Source organism: Salmo salar, chromosome 12 (genome assembly GCF_965601325.2).
Source record: "Salmo salar chromosome 12, fSalSal1, whole genome shotgun sequence".
NCBI lineage: Eukaryota > Metazoa > Chordata > Actinopteri > Salmoniformes > Salmonidae > Salmo > Salmo salar.
The window spans coordinates 54,271,638-54,299,082 of NC_138302.1; the positions used below are offsets into that span (position 1 = coordinate 54,271,638).

The 27,445-nt window shown below is 41.8% G+C and overlaps 1 protein-coding gene across 3 annotated transcripts; it reads right to left on the reverse strand.

The window, feature by feature from the left end:
* Nucleotides 1-27,125, reverse strand: LOC106565161 (inter-alpha-trypsin inhibitor heavy chain H3). Of its 3 annotated transcripts, XM_014131973.3 has the most exons (23): nucleotides 26,969-27,125; nucleotides 21,789-21,952; nucleotides 21,552-21,656; nucleotides 21,041-21,203; nucleotides 20,749-20,859; nucleotides 20,338-20,466; nucleotides 20,138-20,254; nucleotides 19,803-19,971; nucleotides 18,274-18,384; nucleotides 17,200-17,381; nucleotides 16,041-16,220; nucleotides 15,697-15,818; nucleotides 7,642-7,862; nucleotides 7,358-7,390; nucleotides 3,747-3,776; nucleotides 3,572-3,622; nucleotides 3,423-3,482; nucleotides 3,218-3,289; nucleotides 2,926-3,033; nucleotides 2,599-2,773; nucleotides 2,117-2,265; nucleotides 1,036-1,117; nucleotides 1-291 (listed from the first exon to the last, which is right to left on the reverse strand). In XM_014131973.3, exons 1-23 carry the CDS (start codon nucleotides 27,044-27,046, stop codon nucleotides 177-179), a joined length of 2,727 nt encoding a protein of 908 aa, XP_013987448.1. In that variant the 5' UTR covers nucleotides 27,047-27,125; the 3' UTR covers nucleotides 1-176. The 3 variants fall into 3 exon arrangements, with proteins under 3 accessions (XP_013987448.1, XP_013987450.1, XP_045547453.1); XM_014131975.3 differs by lacking the exons at nucleotides 3,572-3,622; nucleotides 3,747-3,776; XM_045691497.2 differs by lacking the exons at nucleotides 3,572-3,622; nucleotides 3,747-3,776; nucleotides 7,358-7,390.
* Between the last annotated feature and the right edge of the window lie 320 nt (nucleotides 27,126-27,445).

Below are 27,445 nucleotides of genomic sequence, written 5' to 3' on the forward strand. Positions count from 1 at the left end.
TGTTCCCAAACATGATATTTATTGTACAATGAATTTGTCACAGGAGATTTGAGTTGTGTTACTATGTGAACTCCTAGAAACCTCAGTCTTAATGGTTGCTCTGCTTAATTCTGGAACATAATTATTGTATGTTAAACGTTTATGAGTTGGCGGTGGAGGAGCAACTACACGGTCAGTTAGAGTTGTGTGACGGTGAAGTCAGCTAGCTCCCCCTGTAGGGCAGACTGAAGAGGCATCAACCAGCATGCCACGGTGGGAGTAGAGCGAACACTGAGATCCACAGCAGAGTCCCTGCAACGCACACACAATCCACAGCAAGGTTCTTCATTTAATAGCATAAACAGAATACCAAATACGCATCCTTGATATAGATACACAGTAGTATCACAGACAACATATGAACAGTCAGATCTCTTTACAGCTTGTGTCTGATAGACAGTTAAACTTACCTGCAGTGGTGTGAAGTAATGAAGTAAAAATACTTTAAAGTAGTACTTAAGTCGTTTTTTGGGGGGTATCTGTACTTTACTATTTATATTTTTGACTACTTTTACTTCACTACATTCCTTAAGAAAATATTGTACTTTTTACTCCATACATTTTCCTTGACACCCAAAAGTACTCGTTACATTTTGAATGCTTAGCAGGACAGGAAAATGGTCCAAATCGCGCCACTTTTCAAACTAACTTTCCTCGTCATCCCTACTGCCTCTGATCTGGCGGACTCACTAAACCGACATGCTTTGTTTGTAAATTATGTCTGAGTGTTGGAGTGTGCCCCTGGCTTTCCATGAATTAAAAAAAAAAAGAAAACGGTGGCATCTGGTTTGCTTAATATAAGGATTTTGGATGTATATAAGGATTTATACTTTTACTTTTGATACTTAAGTATATTTTAAACCAAATACTTTTAGACTGTTACTCAAGTAGTATTTTACTGGGTGACTTTCACTTTTACTTGAGTCATTTTCTATTAAGGTATCTTTTACTTTTACTCAAGTATGACAATTGGGTACTTTTTCCACCACTGCTTACCTGGAGACGTCGACTTCTTTGTCCTGAATCTTAAGTTTCATTGTTATTCCCTGGACCTCCTCATAGGCAACAGGTGGATGAGCTGCAACACACAGTACAAATAATGTAATTACGAAAGTTCAATCAGAGAGGCAGGTCTGAATGGATCATCACTTGTTATTAATCTAGTTAACTCATAATTCATATCGCTTCCTATCTCACTCATCAGCATAGTAGGTGTTTTATATGGTAGTGTCTATAATGTCGCCTCGTCAGCATAGCGTCACGTCTCTATTCCTCCTTTCCTATTAGCAAGCGTGCGGATTGTCATCCACCTATTAAACTTCAACCTATAAGCATGGCACACTATGGCAATTCCACCACAGTTGCTGATTAACCTATTGGCTCACTTGTGCAATAATCACTATCCTTTCTTTCAACCAATGGGCATGAAACTAGGGGAATATTTTAATGTCAGCAACAGTCTTCCAGTGACTTTCCACCTCCCCACCACCAACAGCATAATAACATTAAGGCCCGTCATTGGAACTCCTTTCCCTCAGCGGGGGGTTCAATGCCAGCTGCCCAGCATAGGGCAACCTGCCATCAGCATCTGGCTCTAAGGAGCGTTCCTCGGAGATGAGGCCTACCTCAAACTATTCAATAACATTCCTTATTATATTCTGTTGTCATTCAGTTAAAGCCTGTACTCAATTGATCTGTCAACATAAATCAAAAGGCCATTATAAAGAGGTGGTCCTCTGTAGCTTAGGAGTTGTCCTATGTAGATTAGTAGGTGGAGCATGACCCTTGCAACGGCAGAATTATGGGTTTTATTCCCGGGACCACCCATATGTAAAATGACCTTTAGTTGCTTTGGATAAAAGCATCTTCTAAATGGTATATGTTATTATATATTATATTATACCGTGTCACTAAATAACGTATTTTCATCTGTGTCACACAAAACAAGTAATGTCAAAAATCGAAACAAATATTGTTTTCAAAAGTGTCTCATCAAATATAAACAAAGAGAATATGTCATGACTATTGACTAGACCATAAGGATATGAAGTGGAGTGGCTGATAACGTTTCACTCACCCATGATCCCGATAATGTTGTCTCCTGTCGGGCGCTGCCTCAGGACGGGCCACAGGAACGTGATTCCATTCCTCTTGTAGAGCATGATGACGACCCGTGTTGACGCTATGTTGACATCCATCTCCTTGTCCCTTAGGATCAGAGACACACTGCAGGAAGAGACATAACAAGACTAAGATGTATCAATTCAATCAACAACAAAAAACGGCATCCTATAAAGTACCCTATATAGCTACCGTATACCAATTCCTGTCATTATGCAACTTTCGTAATATACACTCTAGAGCTCTTTCTGTCTCCACACAATACTAAATACTGAACGCTATGCTCACTATTGGCTCACTTCACTTGGTTTAACCAGGCTATACATAAAACACCTTGCACTGCACAAAAGGCAAAATCAGAATTCTCATCACAGAAACAAAACAATAGCACAAAAGGACATTTATTCGAAAGTATGTAGTCGGTATATGATTCAGCACCTGTCTGTTTTGTGGTTGATTTTAGGGCTCCAGGAGAAGTATGTTGTATTCTGCTCATCGTTGAAGGTGATGCCAGTAGTGTCTAACTCAATATGTTGATCGCTTCTGTAATGGATCACAATCTTCCGGTAGCCTGCACTGGCTGATTGACCAAGCTGACCATTCATAGACAACTCTGGTGAAAGACGGACACGGTTCATTCGACGACATTTGAGAAGTGAGTGGATGATGTGGAAAGGACAATGAATAATTGAATGAAAGAATGAAATAACATTTGAATTCAAAATCAGAATTCAAAATGAGAATCCATTTCTTAGGTCAAGTCACCATTGTTGGGGTCTAGTAGGAGTCTGAGAGAGAGAGCCACAGGAATGTCATAGCACAGTGGCAGAGCCTGACCCTCAGCGGGCAACAGGAACCTCCGGAGAGGACTCACTGAGAGAGAGCGAGAGAGAGAAAGAGAGCGAGGAAAATCGAGAAAGGGATAGAGAGAGGGACAGACAGAGAGAATGCAGAAGGGTGCTTACGATACTTTGTGAGAAAAAACAGCAATAACCTTGGACAACATCTTAAATATACAAAAAAATACATTTTGAGGGCGACATAAATATTGCAGTACCGGTTGTAGTTGTAGTTCTCATTGTAGTTTTAGTTGCGTGAGCTCGCGGAGGATCATTAAAATCAAGAAAAGCTGAAAGTGTAACATGAGAGAACACTCACAGAGAGAACCCTACACACAGTCAGAACATGAACACAAAGAATCCTACACACAGATACACACACACAAAATGTCAAACAATAATTTTTTCATGTGGAAGAATTACCCATGGCAAAGTCAGGAAATGACTTCTGTACAGCATGGTCATTAGTACGACGCATTGAGCCTACGACAAAAAAAACAACACAAATTGAGCACACGTAAGCTGATGTTCAACAAGTTCAGCTGTGATACAGGGGAAAGATAGTCACTTGCCGACTCTTGACATGATTCCTTTTCCTCTTTCTCCCCTTTGCGGAGCATTTTCTGTAAAGCAGGGGCAGTTGTAAAACTCATCACCAAATTTTGGAAATTGGTCAGAATTCAATCATTGCGGAAATTGATTTCTTCTGCACTACACTTTCACAGCAGTTGAAATTGACACACTTGCCTCTTAGTCCTTGTTTTGGGGAAGGACCAGCTAGGGAATGACAGGAGGAAAGTTCATTGAGTTAAAAGTGCTGGGGTAATCCACTGATATAGCATCTCTTTATTGTTGTTGTCATTCCTTTTGATTTGACGGTTTTCAATCCCCTTTACTCCATTTCTCTCCTCTTCCCTATAATTTTTGTTTTGTTTGTGAAGAGTATTGTGACGAAATTGTTTGTAAAATTAAACTTTATATTAATGACCATTTCATTTGGTTACATCATTTCATATATATAGTTGAAGTCGGAAGTTTACATACACTTAGGTTGGAGTCATTAAAACTCGTTTTTTAACCACACCACACATTTCTTGTTAACAAACTATAGTTTTGGCAAGCCGGTTAGGACATCTACATTGTGCATGACACAAGTCATTTTTCCAACAATTGTTTACAGACAGATTATTTCACTTATAATTCACTGTATCACAATTCCAGTGGGTCAGAAGTTTACATACACTAAGTTGACTGTGCCTTTAAACAGTTTGGAAAATTTCTGAAAATTACATCATGGCTTTAGAAGCTTTCGATAGGCTAATTGACATCATTTGAGTCAATTGGAGGTGTACCTGTGGATTTATTTCAAGGCCTACCTTCAAACTCAGTGCCTCCTTGCTTGACATCATGGGAAAATCAAAATAAATCAGCCAAGACCTCAGAAAAATAATTGTAGACATCCACAAGTCTGGTTCATCCTTGGGAGCAATTTCCAAACACCTGAAGGTACCATGTTCATCTGTACAAATAATAGTACGCAAGTATAAACACCATGGGACCACGCAGCAGTCATACCGCTCAGGAAGGCGACGCATTCTGTCTCCTAGAGAATAACCTACTTTGGTGCGAAAAGTGCAAATAAATCCCAGAACAACAGCAAAGGACCTTGTGAAGATGCTGGAGGAAACCGGTACAAAAGTATCTATAGCCACATTGAAACGAGTCCTATATCGATATAACCTGAAAGGTCGCTCAGCAAGGAAGAAGCCACTGCTCCAAAACCGCCATAAAAAACCCAGACTACGGTTTGCAACTGCACATGAGAACAAAGATCGTACTTTTTGGAGAAATGTCCTCTGGTCTGATGAAACAAAAATAGAACTGTTTGGCCATAATGACCATCGTTATGTTTGGAGGAAAACGGGGGAGGCTTGCAAGCCGAAGAACACCATCCCAACCGTGAAGCACGGGGGTGGCAGCATCATGTTGTGGGGGTGCTATGCTGCAGGAGGGACTGGTGCACTTCACAAAATAGATGGCATCATGAAGAGGGAAAATGATGTGGATATATTGAAGCAACATCTCAAGACTGTCACGTCCTGGCTAGTATAAGGATTAATTGTTATTGTAGTTTGGTCAGGACGTGGCAGAGGGTATTTGGTTTATGTGGTTCGGGGTGGTGTTTTTTCTAAAAGGGCATTGGATTTATGTATTCCGGGGTTTTTGGGCACTGTTCCTTGTTTATGTAATTCTATGTTTAGTCTAGGTAATCTGTTTCTATGTTGAGTTAATTGGGGTGGACTTCCAATTGAAGGCAGCTGTGTGGTGTTGCCTTTGATTGGAAGTCCTATATTAGTTGGGTATGTTTGTCTGTGTATTTGTGGGAGATTGTTTCTTGTTTTGCCGAGTGAGCCTTTCAAGACTGTTTCGTTGTTCGTAAGTTCGTTTCGTTTTGTTGTTTTGGTGTGTTCATTCTGAGTTAATAAATGTCAAGATGAGCGTACACATACCTGCTGCGTTTTGGTCCTCCATTACCAACGACGACCGTGACAAAGACATCAGTCAGGAAGTTAAAGCTTGGTCGCAAATGGGTCTTCCAAATGCACAATGACCCCAAGCATACTTCCAAAGTTGTGGCAAAATGGCTTAAGGACAACAAAGTCAAGGTATTGGAGTGGCCAAGCCCTGACTTCAATCCTATAGAAAATTTGTTGGAAAAACTGAAAATGCGTGTGCGAGCAAGGAGGCCTACAAACCTGACTCAGTTACACCAGCTCTGTGTGGAATGGGCCAAAATTCACCCAACGTGTTGTGGGAAGCTTGTGGAAGGATACTGGAAACGTTTGACCCAAGTTAAACAATTTAAAGGGAATGCTACCAAATACTCATTGAGTGTATGTAAACTTCTGACCCACTGGGAATGTGATGAAAGAAATAAAAGCTGAAATAAATCATTCTCTCTACTATTATTCTGACATTTCACATTCTTAAAATAAAGTGGTGATCCTAACTGACCTAAGACAGGGAATTTTTACCAGGATTAAATTTCATGAATTGTGAAAAAATGAGATTAAATGTATTTGGCTAAGGTGTATGTAAACTTCCGACTTCAACTGTACTAATCTTGACCTGATCTCACTGATCTTGATGCTATTTATACAGGTTTTAGTGTTTGTATATGTTCACATACACTCACGGACAGTTTATTAGGGAACACCCATCTAGTATCGGGTCAGACCCACCTTTGCCTCCAGAACAGCTTGAAGTCTTTGGGGCATTGATTCTACAAGGTGTCTGAAACATTCAATGCTCAATTGGTATCAAGGGACCTAGCGTGTGACAAGAAAACATTCCCCACACCACCGCCTCTAGGCTGTACAGTTTATACCAGGAAGGATGGGGCCATGGACTCATGCTGCTTTTGCCAAATCCTGCCATCATTGTGATGCAACAGCATTCGTCGACTGTCCAGTGGTGGTGATAGTGTGCCCACTGGATCCACGTGTTGTTTTTAGCTGTAGGAGTGGAACCCGGTGTGGTCGTCTGCTGCAATAGCAAATCTGTGACAAGGATCGATGAGCTGTGCATTCCGAGATGCCGTTCTGCACCCCACTGTTGTACTTCACCGTTATTTGCCTGTTTGTGTCCCACCTGTTGCCATTCTTGCCATTCTCCTTTGACCTTTCTGGTCAATCTCCATATACCTTTCTCATCAACTAACTGTTTTTGCCCACAGGACTGCTGCTGACTGGATGTTTTTTGTTTGTCACACCATTCTCTGTAAACCCTAGACACTGTAGTGTGCGAAAGGCCCAGGAAGGCAATGTTTCTGAGATTCTGGATCTGGCACACCTGACACCGGCGGTCATACCACGCTCAAAGTCTCTTAGGTCACTCATTTTGCCCATCCTAACATTCAATCAAACAGTAACTGAATGCCTTGAGGCCTGTCTGCCTGCTTTATATAGCAAGCCACGAGACTCACTGTCTGTAGGAGCGATCCATTTTCGTGAACGGGGTGGTTACCTAATAAACTGGCCGGTGAGTGTATATTTTTACTGTAGTTATTTTCTTTCCATTCTGTCCAACTACAAACACACATACTGCACAGACAAACGTGTATTTCATCTAAACATTTAAGAAAAAATAGAGTTAAGTAACCGGAGAATAGATGAGAGAACAAGAGTGAAAGAGAGAGAGGGATAAAAATAGAGAGAACATTTTGGGTACAGTCAGTAGTGACTTCTGAATTTAACCTAGACAAGGGCCAGGATTCAATCCGATCGCGCTTCAAGCTCGCTTTATCACAGTTTTGAATTTAATCCAGGCCAAAATTAGGGGTAAGGTATTTGTCTTACCATAAGCGTCTTGGACTGCCATCACAGGGTGGCCTGGTAAACATAACATTTATTTAAAGTTCATATACAGTTTATAATGTAAAGTTTATACTGTAAATTGACAGCCTTTGGTCTTTTATTTACGCCATTGACTCACACCATACATTAATTGCCACACTGTGTGTGCCTGTGGGGGGGTGCCTGCCTTTGTGTGTGTGTGTGTGTGTGTGTGTGTGTGTGTGTGTGTGTGTGTGTGTGTGTGTGTGTGTGTGTGTGTGTGTGGTGATGATGGTAGTTTTGCTCACTGTTGACTTGGTCTTTCAAGCCTTGTAATCTTGACCCGGAGACGACTTGACTAGATCGTATCGGTTTCTCCCCCTCCTTGGGCTTGTGGGCCACCTGTGAGTCCTCTCCCTGGGGCTTGGTGACCACCATTGAGGTGAAAGGAGTCACAAAGCTGTACTTCATACAAAGATCCAGGGCTTCCTTCTTCACTTTCTCCTTTTCCTTCCCGCTCAACTGCACCCTGAAACAAACACACACAAACACAGGTATTATAATTGTATTTGCATAAAACAAAATACGATTTTCCAAACATTTAAAGGGATAATCCATTACAGAATGAAACTCCTGTTAATTTGGTGATAGTCTATGTTCTATGAGTTGGGTAAAACATGTATTTTCACCGTGATTTAACATCTAAGATAAGTGGTCCGTCAGTGAATTCAGGAAATCGCATTGTGCCACGTCCTCACAATAAGGTTCTTGTCAATGGAGATAGGGAGTAACAAACATTTCATAATGCTTTTTAAAACATTACCTCCACTCCTGATCGCCATATCAGCCAATATATGGTATGGGCATACTTGTCTAGAACACATCCATCCGTTTATATCGTCATGACAAGGTATGTATTTTGCTAAGATGTCCTCAAACTAAACAGTGGACCAAATATTCAACTCAGTTTTTCGTTCAGCCTCCATCACGCAACGCAATTTTCTATTCTCCCCCCTTGCCCTGTGTGTGTGTGCGTGTGTGCGTATATGTGTGTGTGTGTGTGTATTGGATGAAGGTAAATTAACCCACAAATATGAATACAATTTTACATACCTTTAAATGACCACATTTTCATGAATTTGATCATATCGGGAGAGGACATTCAGAAAAAGTACGGGACTTGAACCTGCAAAACTTAATGCACTCTATCTGTAACAGATTCTAGTTTTGGTAAAAGAAAACTGTATTGAGATCGGGCTTTTCTTCAGTGAGAAAATCTGCAGAATGTAGGCCCAGTTCCATCTCACTCTATATTCTTCCACTGGGCTTCATCTCCTCACCATATTTGGATGCTTCAGATGTATATATCCGGTGAAACATCTGGCACCTTGCACTCTCTTTGGTGTTATTGTGTGTACATTAGCTACACTAGCAAGCATGCTGAGAGAGAGAGAGAGAGAGAGAGAGAGAGAGAGAGAGAGAGAGAGAGAGAGAGAGAGAGAGAGAGAGAGAGAGAGAGAATTGCATCGTGGGTTTTGTAGTCGACTTGAGCTGCATCAGATTTTCACATGTTGCTCCTAACCTTATTAAAATGACAAAATTAAACATTTGTTCACAAACAATATTGTTAACATATATTTGTGTTATTTAACAGTGTAATGAGATGGAATTGTTTACGTTTGTAGTTTTCTAATAACCAATTTCTGTGTTCATGTAAGTGACTGATTGAACGTGCCTGGGAGGAATCCTCACTATCAGTATCTGCAATTTGGCAGTACGCCCAGACCCTTGTTTTGAGAATGATATCTCAGTTTCAAGGTCTCAGCTTGGAGAGAAGAAAGCCTCGTGAGGTATTGGTCTGTCGCATGCATGAACCAGTATTGGTCGGTCACATGAATGAAGCAAATGTTAATGATGAATTAATTATGAATAATGAATAAGCTAAATCATGTTATTATTACTTTCTGTGTAAGTATATAAGAGAACTAACGAGGCTGCCTGTCGGAGCTCCTGACTGACATGTGTACATGGTGCATTGAGTTGGTTAGAACCTCTCCAGCGGGTTGAGAATAAAGGATGATTCATTTAATATTGACTTTGGGTGTCCCTGCGTAGAATTTCCACGACAGGTCTATTATTCCTTTAAATTGAATTTAAAGAAATATAATCTCTATTATTCTCTGTATAACGTCCAATAATTAATGTATGAATCTGAAACATATTGATTGATATACTTGTTACTTTTACTATCTTTCTTTAGCCAAAATAACAGGCGTTTCGCTAGTGACATCATTGTTTCGGTTGCGACCTGGCATATACAGTGCTTTCGGAACTTATTCAGACCCCTTGACTTTTTCCACATTTTGTTACGTTAAAAAAATCCTCAACAATCTATACACAGTACCCCATAATGACAAAGCGAAAACAGAAATGTTTGCAAAAAATGTTTGCAAAAAAAAACAAATTTGTGCACAACATTTGAGAGAAATAAGCTTTTTGTGCATATGGAACATTTCTGGTTGATGAATTGATGAAACCAACACGTTATATATATATATATATATATATATATATATATATATATATATATATATATACAGTGCCTTGCGAAAGTATTCGGCCCCTTTGAACTTTTCGACCTTTTGCCACATTTCAGGCTTCAAACATAAAGATATAAAACTGTAATTTTTTGTGAAGAATCAACAACAAGTGGGACACAATTATGAAGTGGAACGAAATTTATTGGATATTTCAAACTTTTTTAACAAATAAAAAACTGAAAGATTGGCCGTGCAAAATTATTCAGCCCCCTTAAGTTAATACTTTGTAGTGCCACCTTTTGCTGCGATTACAGCTGTAAGTCGCTTGGGGTATGTCTCTATCAGTTTTGCACATCGAGAGACTGACATTTTTGCCCATTCCTCCTTGCAAAACAGCTCGAGCTCAGTGAGGTTGGATGGAGAGCGTTTGTGAACAGCAGTTTTCAGTTCTTTCCACAGATTCTCGATTGGATTCAGGTCTGGACTTTAACTTGGCCATTCTAACACCTGGATATGTTTATTTGTGAACCATTCCATTGTAGATTTTGCTTTATGTTTTGGATCATTGTCTTGTTGGAAGACAAATCTCCGTCCCAGTCTCAGGTCTTTTGCAGACTCCATCAGGTTTTCTTCCAGAATGGTCCTGTATTTGGCTCCATCCATCTTCCCATCAATTTTAACCATCTTCCCTGCCCCTGCTGAAGAAAAGCAGGCCCAAACCATGATGCTGCCACCACCATGTTTGACAGTGGGGATGGTATGTTCAGGGTGATGAGCTGTGTTGCTTTTACACCAAACATAACGTTTTCCATTATTGCCAAAAAGTTCGATTTTGGTTTCATCTGACCAGAGCACCTTCTTCCACATGTTTGTTGTGTCTCCCAGGTGGCTAGTGGCAAACTTTAAACGACACTTTTTATGGATATCTTTAAGAAATGGCTTTCTTCTTGCCACTCTTCCATAAAGGCCAGATTTGTGCAGTATACGACTGATTGTTGTCCTATGGACAGAGTCTCCCACCTCAGCTGTAGATCTCTGCAGTTCATCCAGTGATCATGGGCCTCTTGGCTGCATCTCTGATCAGTCTTCTCCTTGCATGAGCTGAAAGTTTAGAGGGATGGCCGGGTCTTCGTAGATTTTCAGTGGTCTGATACTCCTTCCATTTCAATATTATCGCTTGCACAGTGCTCCTTGGGATGTTTAAAGCTTGGGAAATCTTTTTGTATCCAAATCCGGCTTTAAACTTCTCCACAACAGTATCTCGGACCTGCCTGGTGTGTTCCTTGTTCTTCATGATGCTCTCTGCACTTTAAACGGACCTCTGAGACTATCACAGAGCAGGTGCATTTATATGGAGACTTGATTACACACAGGTGGATTCTATTTATCATCATTAGTCATTTAGGTCAACATTGGATCATTCAGAGATCCTCACTGAACTTCTGGAGAGAGTTTGTTGCACTGAAAGTAAAGGGGCTGAATAATTTAGCACGCCCAATTTTTCAGTTTTTTATTTGTTACATTTTTTTGAAATATCAAATAAATTTCGTTCCACTTCATGATTGTGTCCCACTTGTTGTTGATTCTTCACAAAAAATTACAGTTTTATATCTTTATGTTTGAAGCCTGAAATGTGGCAAAAGGTCGAAAAGTTCAAGGGGGCCGAATACTTTCGCAAGGCACTGTATATATATATATATATAATTGTAAGACAATTCCAGTGGGTCAGACGTTTACATACACTAAGTTGACTGTTCCTTTAAACAGCTTGGAAAATTCCAGAAAATGATGTCATGGATTTAGAAGCTTCTGATAGGCTAATTGACATCATTTGAGTCAATTGGAGGTGTACCTGTGGATGTATTTCAAGGCCTACCTTCAACCTTATTGCCTCATTGGGAAAATCATAAGATATCAGCTAAGACCTCAGAAAAAGAATTGTAGACCTCCACAAGTCTGGTTCATACTTGGGAGCAATTTCCAAATGCCTGAAGGTACCACATTCATCTGTACAAATAATAGTACGCAAGTATTAACACCATGGGACCACGCAGCCGTCATACCGCTCAGGAAGGAGATGCGTTCTGTCTCCTAGAGATGAACCTACTTTGGTGCGAAAAGTGCAAATCAATTTCAGAACAACAGCAAAGGACCTTGTGAAGATGCTGGAGGAAACAGCTACAAAAGTATCTATATCCACAGTAAAACGAGTCCTATATCGACAAAACCTGAAAGGCCGCTCAGCAAGGAAGAAGCCACTGCTCCAAAACCGCCATAAAAAAACAGACTACGGTTTGCAACTGCACATGGGGACAAAGATCGTACTTTTTGGAGAAATGTCCTCTGGTCTGATGAAACAAAAATAGAACAGTTTGGCCATAATGACCATCGTTATGTTTGGAGGAAAACGGGGGAGGCTTGCAAGTCGAAGAACCGTGAAGCACGGGGGTGGCAGCATCATGTTGTGGGGGTGCTATGCTGCAGGAGGGACTGGTGCACTTCACAAAATAGATGGCATCATGAAGAGGGAAAAATATGTGGATATATTGAAGCAACATCTCAAGACATCAGTCAGGAAGTTAAAGCTTGGTCGCAAATGGGTCTTCCAAATGGACAATGACCCCAAGCATACTTCCAAAGTTGTGGCAAAATGGCTTAAGGACAACAAAGTCAAGGTATTGGAGTGGCCATCACAAAGCCCTGACCTCAATCCAAAAGAACATTTGTGGGCAGAACTGAAAAAGCGTGTGTGAGCAAGGAAACCTTCAAACCTGACTCAGTTACACCAGCTCTGTCAGGAGCAATGGGCCAAAATTCACCCAACTTATTGTGGGAAGCTTGTGGAAGGCTACCTGAAACGTTTGACCCAAGTTAAACAATTTAAAGGCAATGTTAACAAATACTAATTGAGTATATGTAAACTTCTGACCCACTGGGAACTGATGAAAGAAATAAAAGCTGAAATAAATCATTCTCTCTACTATTATTCTGACATTTCACATTCTTAAAATAAAGTGGTGATCCTAACTGACCTAAGAAAGGGATTTTTTACTAGGATTAAATGTCAGGAATCTGAGTTTAAATGTATTTGGCTAAGGTGTATGTAAACTTCCGACTTCAACTGTAAGTATTCAGACCTTTTAGTATGAGACTCAAAATGGAGCTCAGGTGCATCCTGTTTCAATTGATCATCCTTGAGATGTTTCTACAACTTGATTGGAGTCCACCTGTGGTAAATTCAAATGATTGGACATGATTTGGAAAGGCACACACCTGTCTATATAAGGTCCCACAGTTGACAGTGCATGTCATAGCGAAAACAAATTTCTGCAGCATTGAAGATCCACAAGAACACAGTGGCCTCCATCGTCCTTGAGATGTTTCTACAACTTGATTGGAGTCCACATGTGGTAAATTCAAAGGAAGAAAGGAAGAAGTTTGAAACCATCAAGACCCTTCCTAGAGCTGGCCAAATTGAGCAATCAGGGGAGTAGGGCCTTGGTCAGGGAGGTGACCAAGAACTCGATGGTCACTCTGACAGAGCTCCAGAGTTCCTCTGTGGAGATGGGAGAAACTTCTAGAAGGACAACCATCTCTGCAGCCCTCACCAATTAGGCCTTTAAGGTGGAGTGGCCAGACGGAAGCCACTACTCAGTAAAAGGCACTTGACAGTCCTCTTGGAGTTTGCCAAAAGGCACCTAAAGGACTCTCAGACCATGAGAAACAAGATTCTCTGGTCTGATGAAACCAAAGCGTGTTGCGGATCTGTTAATGGTGGGTCACGACATGTCAAAGTAAATTGATACTCTCTGTTCAGTGCACTCTCTGCTTAGTATCAGTGTTTCTGCTCAGTTTGGCAGCTGTGTGAGTGGGTGGAAAATGCCTGTGTCCTACACGGTTTACCTGATCTTTCTTCTGCAGTTTTCTTGAAGATCACTCCGCGACCCACACGCTGCAGTGCTGTTGTTTAGCAGCAGATGATGCGCTGTCAGCCACTGCACCAGCTTGTCATCAAATGTACTCAAGCTAGCCACAGCAGGTTCTGACTGAGCTCAAATGTCATGAAACGCAAATACAAACTGGTTTAATACAAACTTTGAGAAATAACGAGGAGCACACACAATGTGTTTTGTGCAGTGAAGTTCTTAGTAATGAGTCTCTCAAAACAAACATATTAAAACGACAGGTCCTGACCAAACAGCCACAGCATGACGGTAAACCCAGGGAGTTATTTCAGAACAGGGCAGAATGCTTCAGGAAACAATGCTTTGGCAGTGGAAAAGTAAGTCAACAAGCAAGGCATTGTTGTCATTTTATAACAGGTGATGATAAACAGAAATAAGGGAGTGCTATCTCATAGTAGTTGATGTGAGTTCTTAATTGAGGTAATATGTACATGTAGGTAGAGTGAAAGTGACTATGCATAGCGGTGTCCTGCCTGGCAGAGAAAGCAGTACAGACGTTCTGATCCAGTTTGGCACCACATACCTATGCGAGTCAGTCTTCTCAACTCTGGCATAGTTAAGAAAAAAGTAAAGAAACAGACTCAATGCTGAGCATGACCTCAGGGTTGCGCTGTAAAAAACAGAGTCCAGAATAGACCTGCTTGTTGAAGCTTCAACCAGTCAAACACCTCTCATTAGGACTGTGTGTGTGTGTGGTGTGTGTGTGTGTGTGTGTGTGTGTGTGTGTGTGTGTGTGTGTGTGTGTGTGTGTGTGTGTGTGTGTGTGTGAGAGAGAGAGAGAGAAGAGAGAGAGAGTGTGTTTGTGTGTGTATGAGAGAGAGAGAGAGCGAGAGAGAGAGAGAGAGAGAGAGAAGAGAGAGAGAGTGTGTTTGTGTGTGTATGAGAGAGAGAGAGAGAGAGAGAGAGAGATATGTAAGAGTGTTTTAAGGGGGAAAAGAAACATGAATAGCTATTTATATGGGTATTTAACTTAATTGTTATTTGTCTATGTTGCATTTGTTAATGGGCATAAGTGTAATGAAATGTACTGATATTTACGTATAGTTGCATGTTTTCGTAAACTTGGGTCCCAGGAAAACACAGAATTTCTCATTTGTGTCCCAGGCTGAAAAGGTTTAAGAACACCTGCTCAAGGATGTAATTGCTGCCAAAGGTGCTTCAACAAAGTACTAAGTAACTGAATACTTTACTTAATGTGATATCCCCCCAAAAATTATATAAATTAGAAAAATGTCTACAAACCTATTTTTGAAGATGACTGATTACATATTTTATTCATCAAATGTTCGTTTTTTTGGTAAACATTTCATGTTAAAATATATTACAGAATTAATTTTAAACTTCACTCAATGTAACACTTTTGTATGACTTAATAATACAGAAATATTGAAAGGAATGGGAAAAAAGGTGCTATTGCATTGATAAGCAGACCAAAGATGGTATTAACGACAAGTAATAAAAAAAAACTGCACTTCTAAAAGACTATTTCAGACCATAGCCTGCTGAGTTTGCTAGATTTTTATAGAATATTTTTTTGTTGTTGGCACAAATGAAAATGTGGCACTGACTCGCCCATGACTGGATGTTTCAGAATTGTCTCAATGTAGAGTTTGGCATTTGACTTGCCGTGTGCATTATGCTCGTGCAGTTACAAACCTGCTAGACTTAGCAGCAGGTGGATGAGCAATATCCACCGTTGTAGTACGGATGAAGCCTGAGCTGGTGTGTGAAGCTAACTGAAGCTGGTTGGCGTTAGAAAACCCTAAGTAAATCTAGCTTGCTTTGTAGGATAACCCTCTTCATAGACACAGGTGCAAACACACCCAATCACAGACAATGCCAATGAAAGCAAACTCACTCTTTGTCCAGGAGCTGCTTTACAGTGAGGTAGGCCCACAGCCTCTGGATGTGGCTGTCAGACCTGGCTTCAATGGGCTCCTCCTTTGGTAATGTGTCAGAGTACATCACCCTATTGCTTTTCTGAAATAATCAAGGCATCCTCACATCACAATACTAAACATTGACTTTATTGTATATATTGACGTTTGACTGAGCTGTCTCTAAAGTACTGATATGGAGCAATTTAATCAATATTTTGTATATTTAAAAAAAATAAAAGAACATACTAAACAAAGAACAGGACAGTATGGAGTGATCTGACCTATGAACTTGTAAAGGGGGGTAGAGCAGAGGTGACCTCACCGATATGGCTATGACTTCTGCTGTAAACATCTCTATGTTGTTGTCGGGGATCTGGCCAGCCACAACGATCTCGGAGCCGTTGTAATACTGGCTGAAGTTGGTTTGGGTCAGGTTAGCCCCACCCAGATATATCATCTGCACGTCCGTCAATAGGGGTGTAGCCACCTCTTCATAAAAGCCCTGTCAATCATACAGTACAGAAGCTATTAGTCCCACCCCCTGCTCCTCCTTGTTTCCTCCCAAGTCAACTACAGTCAGGAAAACGGGAAACAACCGTTAAGCCTGCTTAGATGAGATAGGATTTTATTACACTTTATTAAGTGCTCTATTTTAAACTGGCGGTAAGGAGGTGAAAGTGTCAAACGTTAGTTTGCAATTTTGTCATGTAAAAACTGTCGCACGAGTATTCAAACCCTTTGTTATGGCAAGCCTAAATAAGTTCAGGAGTAAACATCAAAGTCACATAAGTTGCATGGTAATAAGGGCACATATTGGTATGGTTAAAAATATCTGACATTATATATCTCTTGGAGCATGGTGAAGTTATTAATTACACTGGATGACGCCATGACTCCTGACCCCCGGTGTGGCGGTAATACAGTCACCATAACAGTCCTACCTGTAACAGTATTTAGACCTAGCATATTTAAAACAAGTTGTTGTTTCGTTTTATTCGAATTTGATTCGAATTATTCACTCTCTCTTTTTAGCTCTTATCAATAATGAATTGAATCTCTCTTATTGACAACGTTTGTCCATGGCTCAGACGTGGTGCATTTTACATTAAGCCATTATCAGTGTGATGTTCTGATTGGCCAGGATCAAGCCTCTACACACCTTCATCTTGTTTATTCATCAAAACCCAGCCCTTTCATGCCACCGCCAGCTACTGGGCTCATAATTCTGGTTGTGAAAATAGCAAAAATATTTCTGACACGCCCCCGAACTTATAGCGCTACCACCAGCACTTAGATTACAATTGCGTTAAGTTTGTTAAAATAAAGCGTTGAAGGTTGGTTCAGCACTTTTGTATTCCTGTTAACGAAGCTCAGTTGGTATTTTATTTTAATTGTTTTTGTTACAGGCTCAAATGATTCATGTTGAGATTTGTAAGAAATAATTACAGTCCATTGCAGTGCCACACTGTGTGTTACCTTACCTGCAGCTGCAGAGCAGCATCAGAGTCCGTATATATTCTGCGTCCCACACCACTGTTCTCCAGCGCCATCTTCTCCAGGAAGTCAAAGTTGACATCCATTCCAAAGCCGAGACAGTAAAGGGGGAATTTCTTACCAATAGCCTCCTTTATGTTCTTATGGATCTTTTTCAGGTTGGTCTCACCTGAGGAAAGTGAGATTGGTTTTCATTGTATGTGTGTGTGTGTGTGTGTGTGTGTGTGTGTTTTTGTGTTTGTGTGTGTGTGTGCGTTCATGCATGCGTGTTTTTTGTTTAATTATCCTTGTGGGTCCCAGAAGTCCTCACAAGGATAGTAAAACAAAGACATTTTGCCAGTCCCCACAAGGAGAAATGCTATTTTAGGCTTATGGGTTAAGTTTAGGGTTACAATTAGGGTTAGGTTTAGAATTCAGGTCAGGGTTAGGGGTTTAGGTTAGGGTTTTTTGTTTTGATAAAACATTTTACCTCCCTTTTTCTCACAAATTTCATGATATCCAATATGTAGTTGCAGTCTTGTCCCATCGCTACAACTCCTGTATGGACTCGGGAAAGGCGAAGGTCGAGAGTCATGCGTCCTCCGAAACACAACCCTGCCAAGCCGCACTGCTTCTTGACACACTGCTCACTTAACCCGGAAGCCAGCCGCACCAATGTGTCGGAGGAAACACCGTCCAACTGGTGACCGTGTCATCGAGCATGTGCCCGGCCCGCCACAGGAGGGCCGGGCACATGCTAGAGCGCAATGGGACAAGGGCATCCCAGCTGGCCAAACCCTCCCCTAACTCTGATGACACTGGGCCAATTGTGAGCCGCCTCATGGGTCCCCCGGTCACTGCTGCAACACTGCCCGGGATCGAACCCAGATCTGTAGTGACTTCTCTAGCACTATGATGCAGTGCCATAGACCGCTGTGCCACTTGGGACACCCAAGGTTAGGCTTAGGGTTAAGGTTAGGGTTATGGTTTGGTTAAGCGTTAAGGTTATGGTTAGGATGGGAATCAATTCTTTGGTCCCCACAAGGATAGCAATACAAAACTGTGTGTGTGTGTGTGTGTACCTGTGGTTGGGTCTCCATCAGTGAGCAGTATAAGAAGGGAGAATGAGCCCTCTTGTGGGTGTCGGTTCAGCATGGCTGTGCCCTCCAACACAGCAGCATTGATGTCGGTGGCTAAGAAGAGAAGAGAGAGGAAAACACATCTATGGATTAGCTGCTATTGTCACCAAGTAGACTGTTGTTCATATCTGCCATTATTTTACCCTGTGTGCCCTTTAAAGGGTTAGTGAGAGCCTTTGTCAATTAAGCCCTTTATCTACTTAACCAGAGTCAGATAAACTCATGGACACCATTTAAATGTCTCATGCATGCTAGCTGTTCCAGTTTATTCCAGTCATTGCGCTAGTTAGAATTGACTTGCGAAACTACCTTCAACTTCCTTCATACTGGATGCAGAGACAGAAAAATGGTATCCATGAGTTCATCTGACTCATGACTTCACCTTGCCAAAATCTCACTATCCCTTTAAGTGCTACAAAATTCTGATATATATATTTTTAAAACCTTTATTTAACTAGGCAGGTCAATTAAGAACAAATTCTTATTTTCAATGACAGCCTAGGAACAGTGGGTTAACTGCCTTGTTCAGGGGCAGAACAACAGATTTGTACCTTGGCAGCTCAGGGATTCGAACTTGCAACCTCTCAGATACTAGTCCAACGCTCTAACCACTAGGCTACACTGCCGCCCCATATGTTGTAACTGTACTGTCAGCTATGGAAATCTTTGAAAATAAGTAAGTAGGTAATGTGGAGGTGACTACTACAGGTCATAGTAAGGGTCACAAACACACTGGTAGTCTTTGCCTGTGGATCTTCTCTTGACCACACAGGGTGGGTCAGCTACCACTGCGCCGTAGGCCTGGATTATTCCACGGTATGAGCCTGTTTCCCAGTGAGCGGGACTCCCTCTTCCCATCCTAGGCTGAGTTAGCAGAGAAGCTCTAGGCTCCACTTTATTAACCCTGGTCACCCCTCTTGGTCTATCTCTGCCTGCCAGAGGTTAGCTCAGTCCTTCCTACTGTTAACACTTCAAGGGTAGTTTGTGTCACACTATATTACGCGTAAGTTGGGGCTATTTTTGTGTACAACACCAACCTTTATTTAACTAGGCAAGTCAGTTAAGAACAAATTCTTATTTACAATGACGGCCTACACCGGCCAAAACCCGGACGACGCTGGGTCAATTGTGCGCCGCCCTATGGGATATCCAATCATGGCCGGTTGTGATACAGCCTGGAATCAAACCAGGGTGTCTGAAGTGACGCCTCATGCACTGAGTTGCAGTGCCTTAGACCGCTGCGCCACTCAGGAGAAATCCAATATTTACTTAGTCCGCTCTGCGCCATGGTCTGGCTTACTACGAGTCATCCTGCCTTTCAGGCAACCACAGGGTTATACAATTTTTATAAGCGCGGCATAGTCTCAGACATTCCTGCTAGCGGCTGGTCTTCCCTTTCTAGTTTACCCTCACGGGTGAGTCACACTCGCTATCCCAGGTATAGGGTTTCAGCTAAGACTAATTTCTTGAACCTCCTCTTTCATGGATGTTTCGTGCGAAGCTCTTGGCAGCCTCCAGGTTGTCCTGGTTGGCCGGCAGCAGCTCCTTCCTCCAGGTAGACACTGAGCTGTCGAACGTGATCAGGCCAAAGTGGTCGTCCTCTGCCAGGTCTCCCAGGATCTTCAACAAGGCCTCACGGGTCTGACAGATCGCAGTGCAATCAAAATACAATCGAATGCAACCAATTAACCACTCAATCAATATGCATTGTCCCCTTCATTGAAAATAAATATGTGGTGTATGTGTACATTGCTTAATCGCTAAGCATTTAGCTGCATTACAACAGGCAACACACAGACACACAAACCTGCTCCATTTTCCTGCCACGCATGGAGCCACTCCGATCGATGATGAAGACCAAATTCTTTGGAATGCGTGGTAGGTCACTGGGGGCAAAGTGGTGGACAAAATACCCCTCTGACTCCTGAGGAGGGAATGAGAGACAGTGATTAAAGGATAGGGTAGAGATGAAAAAGTAATGCCAGAAAGAGGATGGAAGAAGTGTACATTGAGATCTCCCATGGATGTTTTCCTGTGGACGTCATAGGTGATGACCAGGTCTCCATTCAGGCCCTGCTCTCCACAGCTTTCACACTGGCTCTGCAGCTCCTTGCTGGGGTAGAAATGTACCCAGGCCTGGGGAGGGGTGGGAGTTTACAGTTATGCTTTTAAAAACACACCCTGCTTTACCCTACCCTGTTAGAATGAGCTAATTCGTATTAGCATTAACATGTCCAGAGGTGTGAAAATGTACATTTAAGTAATTTACTAGACTCTCTTATCCAGAGCAACGTATCGGAGCAGTTAGGGCTAAGTGCCGTGCTCAAGGGCTCATAGACAGATTTTTTACCATGTAATGTGTTGGGGTCTGGACTTTTCTGTTGGTTAGCTCTACATTACCCTGTTTTTGGACATTACCTCACTAGAAGCATGTGTTTTGGTGATGGCATTTGCCAGTGCTTTGGTGCTCAGCCCTCCTGTTATCTCCAGGAAGTGAATGCCTGGTCGCTCATTGATGTACACATCAATCTGGCCATAAGGAAGAGACAGAAAAAAGGAGCAAGAAAATATAACATCAACCCCAATATCAATATCAAATGACTCATCAATCATTGATCAATCATTGATCAATGCGCTCTCTCTCTCTCTCTCTCTCTCTCTCTCTCTCTCTCTCTCTCTCTCTCTCTCTCTCTCTCTCTCTCTCTCTCACCTTGAAGTCAGCAACAGGTTGCATGGGTCGAGCATGGATCAGCAACTCGTACTTGCCCATTCGGCGTTTCAGCAGCTCCTCATAGGTCAGTTCAAAGGTCACCTTACTGAGCGCGGCCACAGTCACAGATGTCTTAAACTCCTCAAGGGTCCTCCCCACTGAACTTTAGGAGACAAAAAGGGGTACCGTCTAATACATAACAACACATGCATACTGTAGACACAGATACACACACACAGGGCCGGCCCTAGCCTTTTTTGCCATTTGTTTTTGTAATGGAGTGGAGAGAAAATGTTAAAATGTTTAATACTAATTTCCTACAACTCTACACATTTTCACATTCCATACATTTTAAACATGGCATTAGTCATGGCAAAATGTGTAGAGTGACTGACAAAATCAATGGTGGAGGTCAGGGCCCCTGGACAGGTGCCCTGGGTGCCTGGTCAATAATTTGACCATGATTACAGTACTACAAGGTTTAGATAGTCCTGCACACACCCACACACACCTGACTATGCCAGCGCTTTGACCACGAGACACTGCCTGAGTGTACTGCTGCTGAGCCTCCTCCTTCTGTTTCACAACCCCATCATACGTCTGCCCCTCAATGGTCCTGAGAAAGACAGGGACGGAGGAAGAGGGAGAGAGAGGAGGTAGGGTTACTGTATGTGTGAGCATTTTTGTAATATTTGTGTAATATGTGGGTAAACTCATCTTAGACAGTGAAACATTCACGTAGACCTACATTTTGAATTTACTGATGAAAGCATTCTTGGGAATCTTAACATGGAATTCTATTTCCTGTGACTGGTCGATCCGATTGGCAACCCGGCTGGTGATGATAGTGGTTGCATAGCGACTGGTCACTGTGGAGTTGATGTGAAAGCTGTAGATGTCCCAGTCCCTGTTCTATAAAGGGTAATGAAGCACCATCAACCCACTGGACATACCAAAAATGTTAAGTTAAAGAATAGGACTAAATCAAATACAAACTTTAAGAGCACATTAAATACAGTTTGAGTTTTGGTTGAGGTGGAGACGCGAATCCAACATATCAATTATTCATTTGCAGACAAACTGGAATTAAAGCCGGATGGACCTATCCAAGCAGAAGATATCTCCTTCAAATGTCGGTATGTGGTTGCGTTGACAACCAAACATAATTTGATATCACTAAATATAACATTTTAAATCAACCAGAGCTTGAAACCCAATGCATATTGTATTGTCTATTTTTATTCAATTCAGGGTTTAATTGAAACAGTAGTTGTTAATGACGTTGCAATTCATATATAGACTTACAGTGCTGTGAAAAGTATTTGCCCCCTCCTGATTTCTTATTTTTTTGCACATTTGTCATACTTAAATGTTTCAGATCATCAAACAAAGTTTAATATTACACAAAGATAACCCAAGTAAACACAAAATGCAGTTTTTAAGTGATAATTTTATTTATTAAAGGAAAAAAGCTATCCAAACCTTCATGGCCATATGTGACAAAGTAATTACCCCCCCCCCCCCCTTGTTAAATCATGAATTTACTGTGGTTAATCACATTTTTTGGAAAGCTGAGTTCAATTTCACTAGCCACACCCAGGTCTGATTACTGCCAGAACTGTTGAATCAAGAAACCACTTAAATAGAACCTGTCTGACAAAGTGAAGTAGGCCAAAAGATCTCAAAAAGCAAGACATCATGCCGCGATCCAAAGAAATTCAGGAACAGATGAGAAACAAAGTAATTGACATCTATCAGTCTGGAAAGGGTTACAAAGCCATTTCTAAAGTTTTGGGACCACAGCGAACCACGGTGAGAGCCATTATTCACAAATGGAGAAAATTTGGAACAGTGGTGAACCTTCCCTGGATTGGCCGGCCTACCAAAATAACCCCAAGAGCGCAGCGACGACTCATCCAAGATGTCACAAAAGAACCCACAACAACATCTAAAGAACTGCAGGCCTCAGTTAAGGTCAGTGTTCATGACTCAACCATAAGAAAGAGACTGGGCAAAAATGGCATCCATGGCAGAGTTCCAAGGCGAAAACCACTGCTTACCAAAAAGAACATAAAGGCTCTTCTCATTTTTGGCAAAAAACATCTTGATGATCTCCAAGACTTTTGGGAAAATATTCTGTTGACTGACGAGACAAAAGTTGAACTGTTTGGAAGGTGTGCGTCCCATTACATCTGGCGTAAAAGTAACACAGCATTTCAGAAAAAGAACATCATACCAACAGTCAAATATGGTGGTGGTAGTGTGATAGTCTGGGGTTGCTTTGCTGCTTCAGGACCTGGACGACTTGCTGTGATTGATGGAACCATGAATTCTGCTCTCTACCAAAAAATCCTGAAGGAGAATGTCCAGCCATCAGTTTGTGACCTCAAGCTGAGGCGCACTTGGGTTCTGCAGCAGGACAATGATCCAAAACACACCAGCAAGTCCACCTCTGAATGGCTTAAAAAACAAAATGAAGGTTTTGGAGTGGCCTAGTCAATGTCCAGACTTGAATCCGATTGAGATGCTGTGGCGTGACCTTAAAACGGTGGTTCATGCTCGAAAACCCTCCAATGTGGCTGAATTAAAACAATTCTGCGAAGAAGAGTGGGCCAAAATTCCTCCACAGCAATGTGAAAGACTCATTGCCAGTTATCGCAAACGCTTGATTGCAGTTGTTGCTGCTGAGGGTGGCACAACCAGTTATTAGGTTTAGGGGGCAATTACTTTTCCACATAGGGCCATGAAGGTTCGGACAGCTTTTTTCCCTTAAATAAAATCATCATTTAAAAAACGCATTTTGTGTTTACTTATGTTATCTTCGTGTAATATTTAAATTTGTTTGATCTGAAACATTTAAGTGTGACAAATGTGCAAAAAAATAAGAAATCAGGAAGGGGCAAATACTTTTTCACAGCACTGTATATAGATAGCATCATTGATGTTAAATGAGTGATAAAGTATGGTGACATTTAATTAGTCTCTGTTAAACCTACCCTTTGGAATGACTTCAATAGCAACAGTGAATCTATCTCGTTGTTAAGTGGAGATATCTCAACAATCATTCTCACGATGGAACATTGGTAACAGTCAGTGGCAAATATCATCGCTGGGCTTGGATAAAACCCTGGATGAGAGACCAAAGGGTAGCTGTAGATACAGATCAATTCTCCAGTAGGAGGTGCTGCCCAGCCTATAGTTTTTTTCTGACAGTGGATGTAATGTTGAAGATCTGGCGTTGAACAAATTCAACATATTTTTTTGTCTATGTTGAAATTTGGTTACCATGATGACACAATCCTGTGGTTGAAATTTCCCCCTCGAGAAACAGTGTACGTGGATAACTTTTTTTCAAATGCAATGTATTTTCCACATAGATTCCATGTCACTACACATTGACAAACTACGTTGAAACAACGTTGATTCAATCAGTTTGTGCCTAGTGGGCACACTGTTTACTATCAGACAACATTTGAATACATATGCAGTCTTTTTATTGCGTGTGTCACGTCACAGCATTATTTCTAAAAACGAAATGCTTCGTTGGAATTCCAATGTAGTATTTAAGCATTACATTTATCAATTACCATTACAAATTAGCATTTAATGACTGCATTTATCATTTTTGCGTGCCGATTTAGAGATTGCATTGTAGAATTAGCACTGATAACCCTCTATAATATGTTGGCGTGCTGTGGCTTGGCACTGATATGCAAAACAAAAAGGACTACATCTGTACACTTTATGAGGGCAGTGTCTGGATTACGTACTAAATATACCCAGTAAACACAACTTTATGTAGGCAGTGTCTGGATTACGTACTAAATATACCCAGTAAACACAACTTTATGTAGGCATTGTCTGGATTACGTACTAAATATACCCAGTAAACACAACTTTATGTAGGCAGTGTCTGGATTTCTTGTGTTAGAGAATCTTTGGTGAGGACATATTGACCACTCTTAGGGTCAACATGGGGAAGGTGAGACGAGTGCCGAGTGCAGCAGAGGGGAACACTGTCACATGGGACTCACATTGATTGAGCTCTGACATTGATTAAACGTCCCTTGATTCACAATGTCATCCCGCTCCATATGCATTAAGTGTGTGTGTGTACCTGTGTGTGTGTGTGGCTGGCGTAACAGTACTAGTACTGTATGTCCAGCCATGGTGGTCTATAAAAAGGGTCTCCCCCTTCATTCCTTTCTTTGTTTACTCATGCCTTTCTTTCCATTCAACATTATTCCCACCGCCTCAGTAAGGGATGTCACAGTGTTTCTCTCTCTCTCTGTCCCCTTCTCTCTCCTTGTTCTCTTTCTGTCTGTGTGAACAAGGGCTTATCGGCCCTTATTTGCCCTGTCACTCTCTCCCCCTCCACCATTCCGCTCCTGACCCCCCACACTCGGATAATTACCCCCCTCCACTTCTCCCTCCACCGTCCCAGCTCCCAGCCTTCAGTAAGCCCACTCCACCTCTCTCTCGCTCTCTCTCTTTACTTTATCACTCTATCTTTCTCTACGCTTTACTCTCCCTATTTACTTTCCTTTTCACCCCCCACCCTGGTCCATACTCTCTCTCCCTAGCCGAGCTAGGGATCATCCATGACGGTCAGGGGCGAAGGGGGACGGGGGTGGCGTGTGTGTGTGTGGGGGGGGGGGGGGGTATGTGACTCTGGAAAGACAGAGAGGTTAGTTGGATGGCAGACTGTACAGGGCCCATCACCTGCTCCGTTGTTTACATACTGTAGATCCAGAACAAACTGAAAACACTCCACATGGCCGGTTTTGCTGAAGCCAATTTTATGGTCACAATGACAACAGCCAGGTCACCCGTGATACAAGTCAGTATTTGACGTCCATCAATGTCTGAGGACATCAGGAGATGATGTGGAAACCGACCACTAGGGGCAACCGTGAGCACTCTTACCTTCAAAAAGGTTTCGGTTTTAATAGGGCGTAGTGGACAGGGATAGCGAATAGGCGTAAGCATCTGCCTCTGATTACAAAGGTTGCAATTTCCAATCCGTGATAGAATTATTTAATTTTTGCCTATCCCAAACCTTAACCCTAACCTGAAAAATTCTGAGTGAATGCTTATACTTAAACTTAAAACACTTTGAAATGTGACGTTTGCAATAACTTCGTAATTTGACGTTTGAGAAGCATGTCTGAACGTCTAATTCTGACATGAGACTGTGAGTGCTAGTTGATGACACGTACACACGCACAGACGCGCGCACGCACACACGCTGTACGCACAAGCAATCCCACCATTTACAAATACATAACCAGCAGAACTCAAGATTAGTATATCTGAAACCTGATTGGTCTCTCACTGATTACACCTACTTTTTGTTTGACTGCCCTCTAGACTCATACACGCCCACATACTCTCAAATGAGAAAAAGCATTGACCAGTCGTTCTTTCACCCCAGGCGTTTGTTTGTCTAGCTAGGAGACATGGTGCGCACTGTTTTCAAGGGACTGGACAGGGTAAAGAAGCAGAGCAGCCAGGACAGCTATAGACTTCACTTAGTCTAACACGGTCTAGCTCAATCGGACCCCTTCAACTTGAGGTATCTTGAACTGTTCTATTTTGTGCTTTCTGTGCACCCAAAGCTGTGAACAAAAGACACATCTGAGCTGATGTAACTAATCAAACACACATGGTCACATTTACATGCAGGCAAATCAACACAATCAAAAACAATATTACATTTACGTCATTTAGCAGACGCTATTATCCAGAGCGACTTACAAGAGCAATTAGGGTTAAGTGCCTTGCTCAAGGGCACGTCGACCAATTGTTCACCTAGTCGGCTCAGGGATTCGAACAAGGGATTCGAACAGCAAAGTTTGGGTTACTGGCCCAACGCTCTTAACCGCTAGGTAGAGTACCTTCCCCACTTTTACCTGTGTGTGACCCTACCTTATCGGTTGGTGCTGTGGTAACGCAGGCCAGCAGCAGCCCAAGGAGGCCGACTCCTACAGAGGCTCCCTTCATCATGATCTCCGCAGAAATGAAGCCCCACAAAACACACCCAGCCTTTTAAAGAAGAGCACAGGATATTATTGGCCAGCAAACAGAAAGTACACAGCAGTCAGTCATTCATCCACCATTTACTGACTATGACGTGCTCGTGTTGAAATGTAGCAGTAACATCTTAAAATAACATCCTAAAAGGTTGATTCAGCACTTTTATATTCCTGCTAATGAAGCTCAGTTGGGATTTTTTTTAAAGTTGTTTTTGTTAGACTCAAATGATTTATGTTGAGATTTGTAAGAAATAATTATAATCCATTGCAGTGCCACCTTACCTTCAGCTAATGGTCACGTGAAATTTGACTGCCGTCATGACTCATGATTGCCGGTGTGGCATTAACTTTACATTTTAGTCATTTAGCA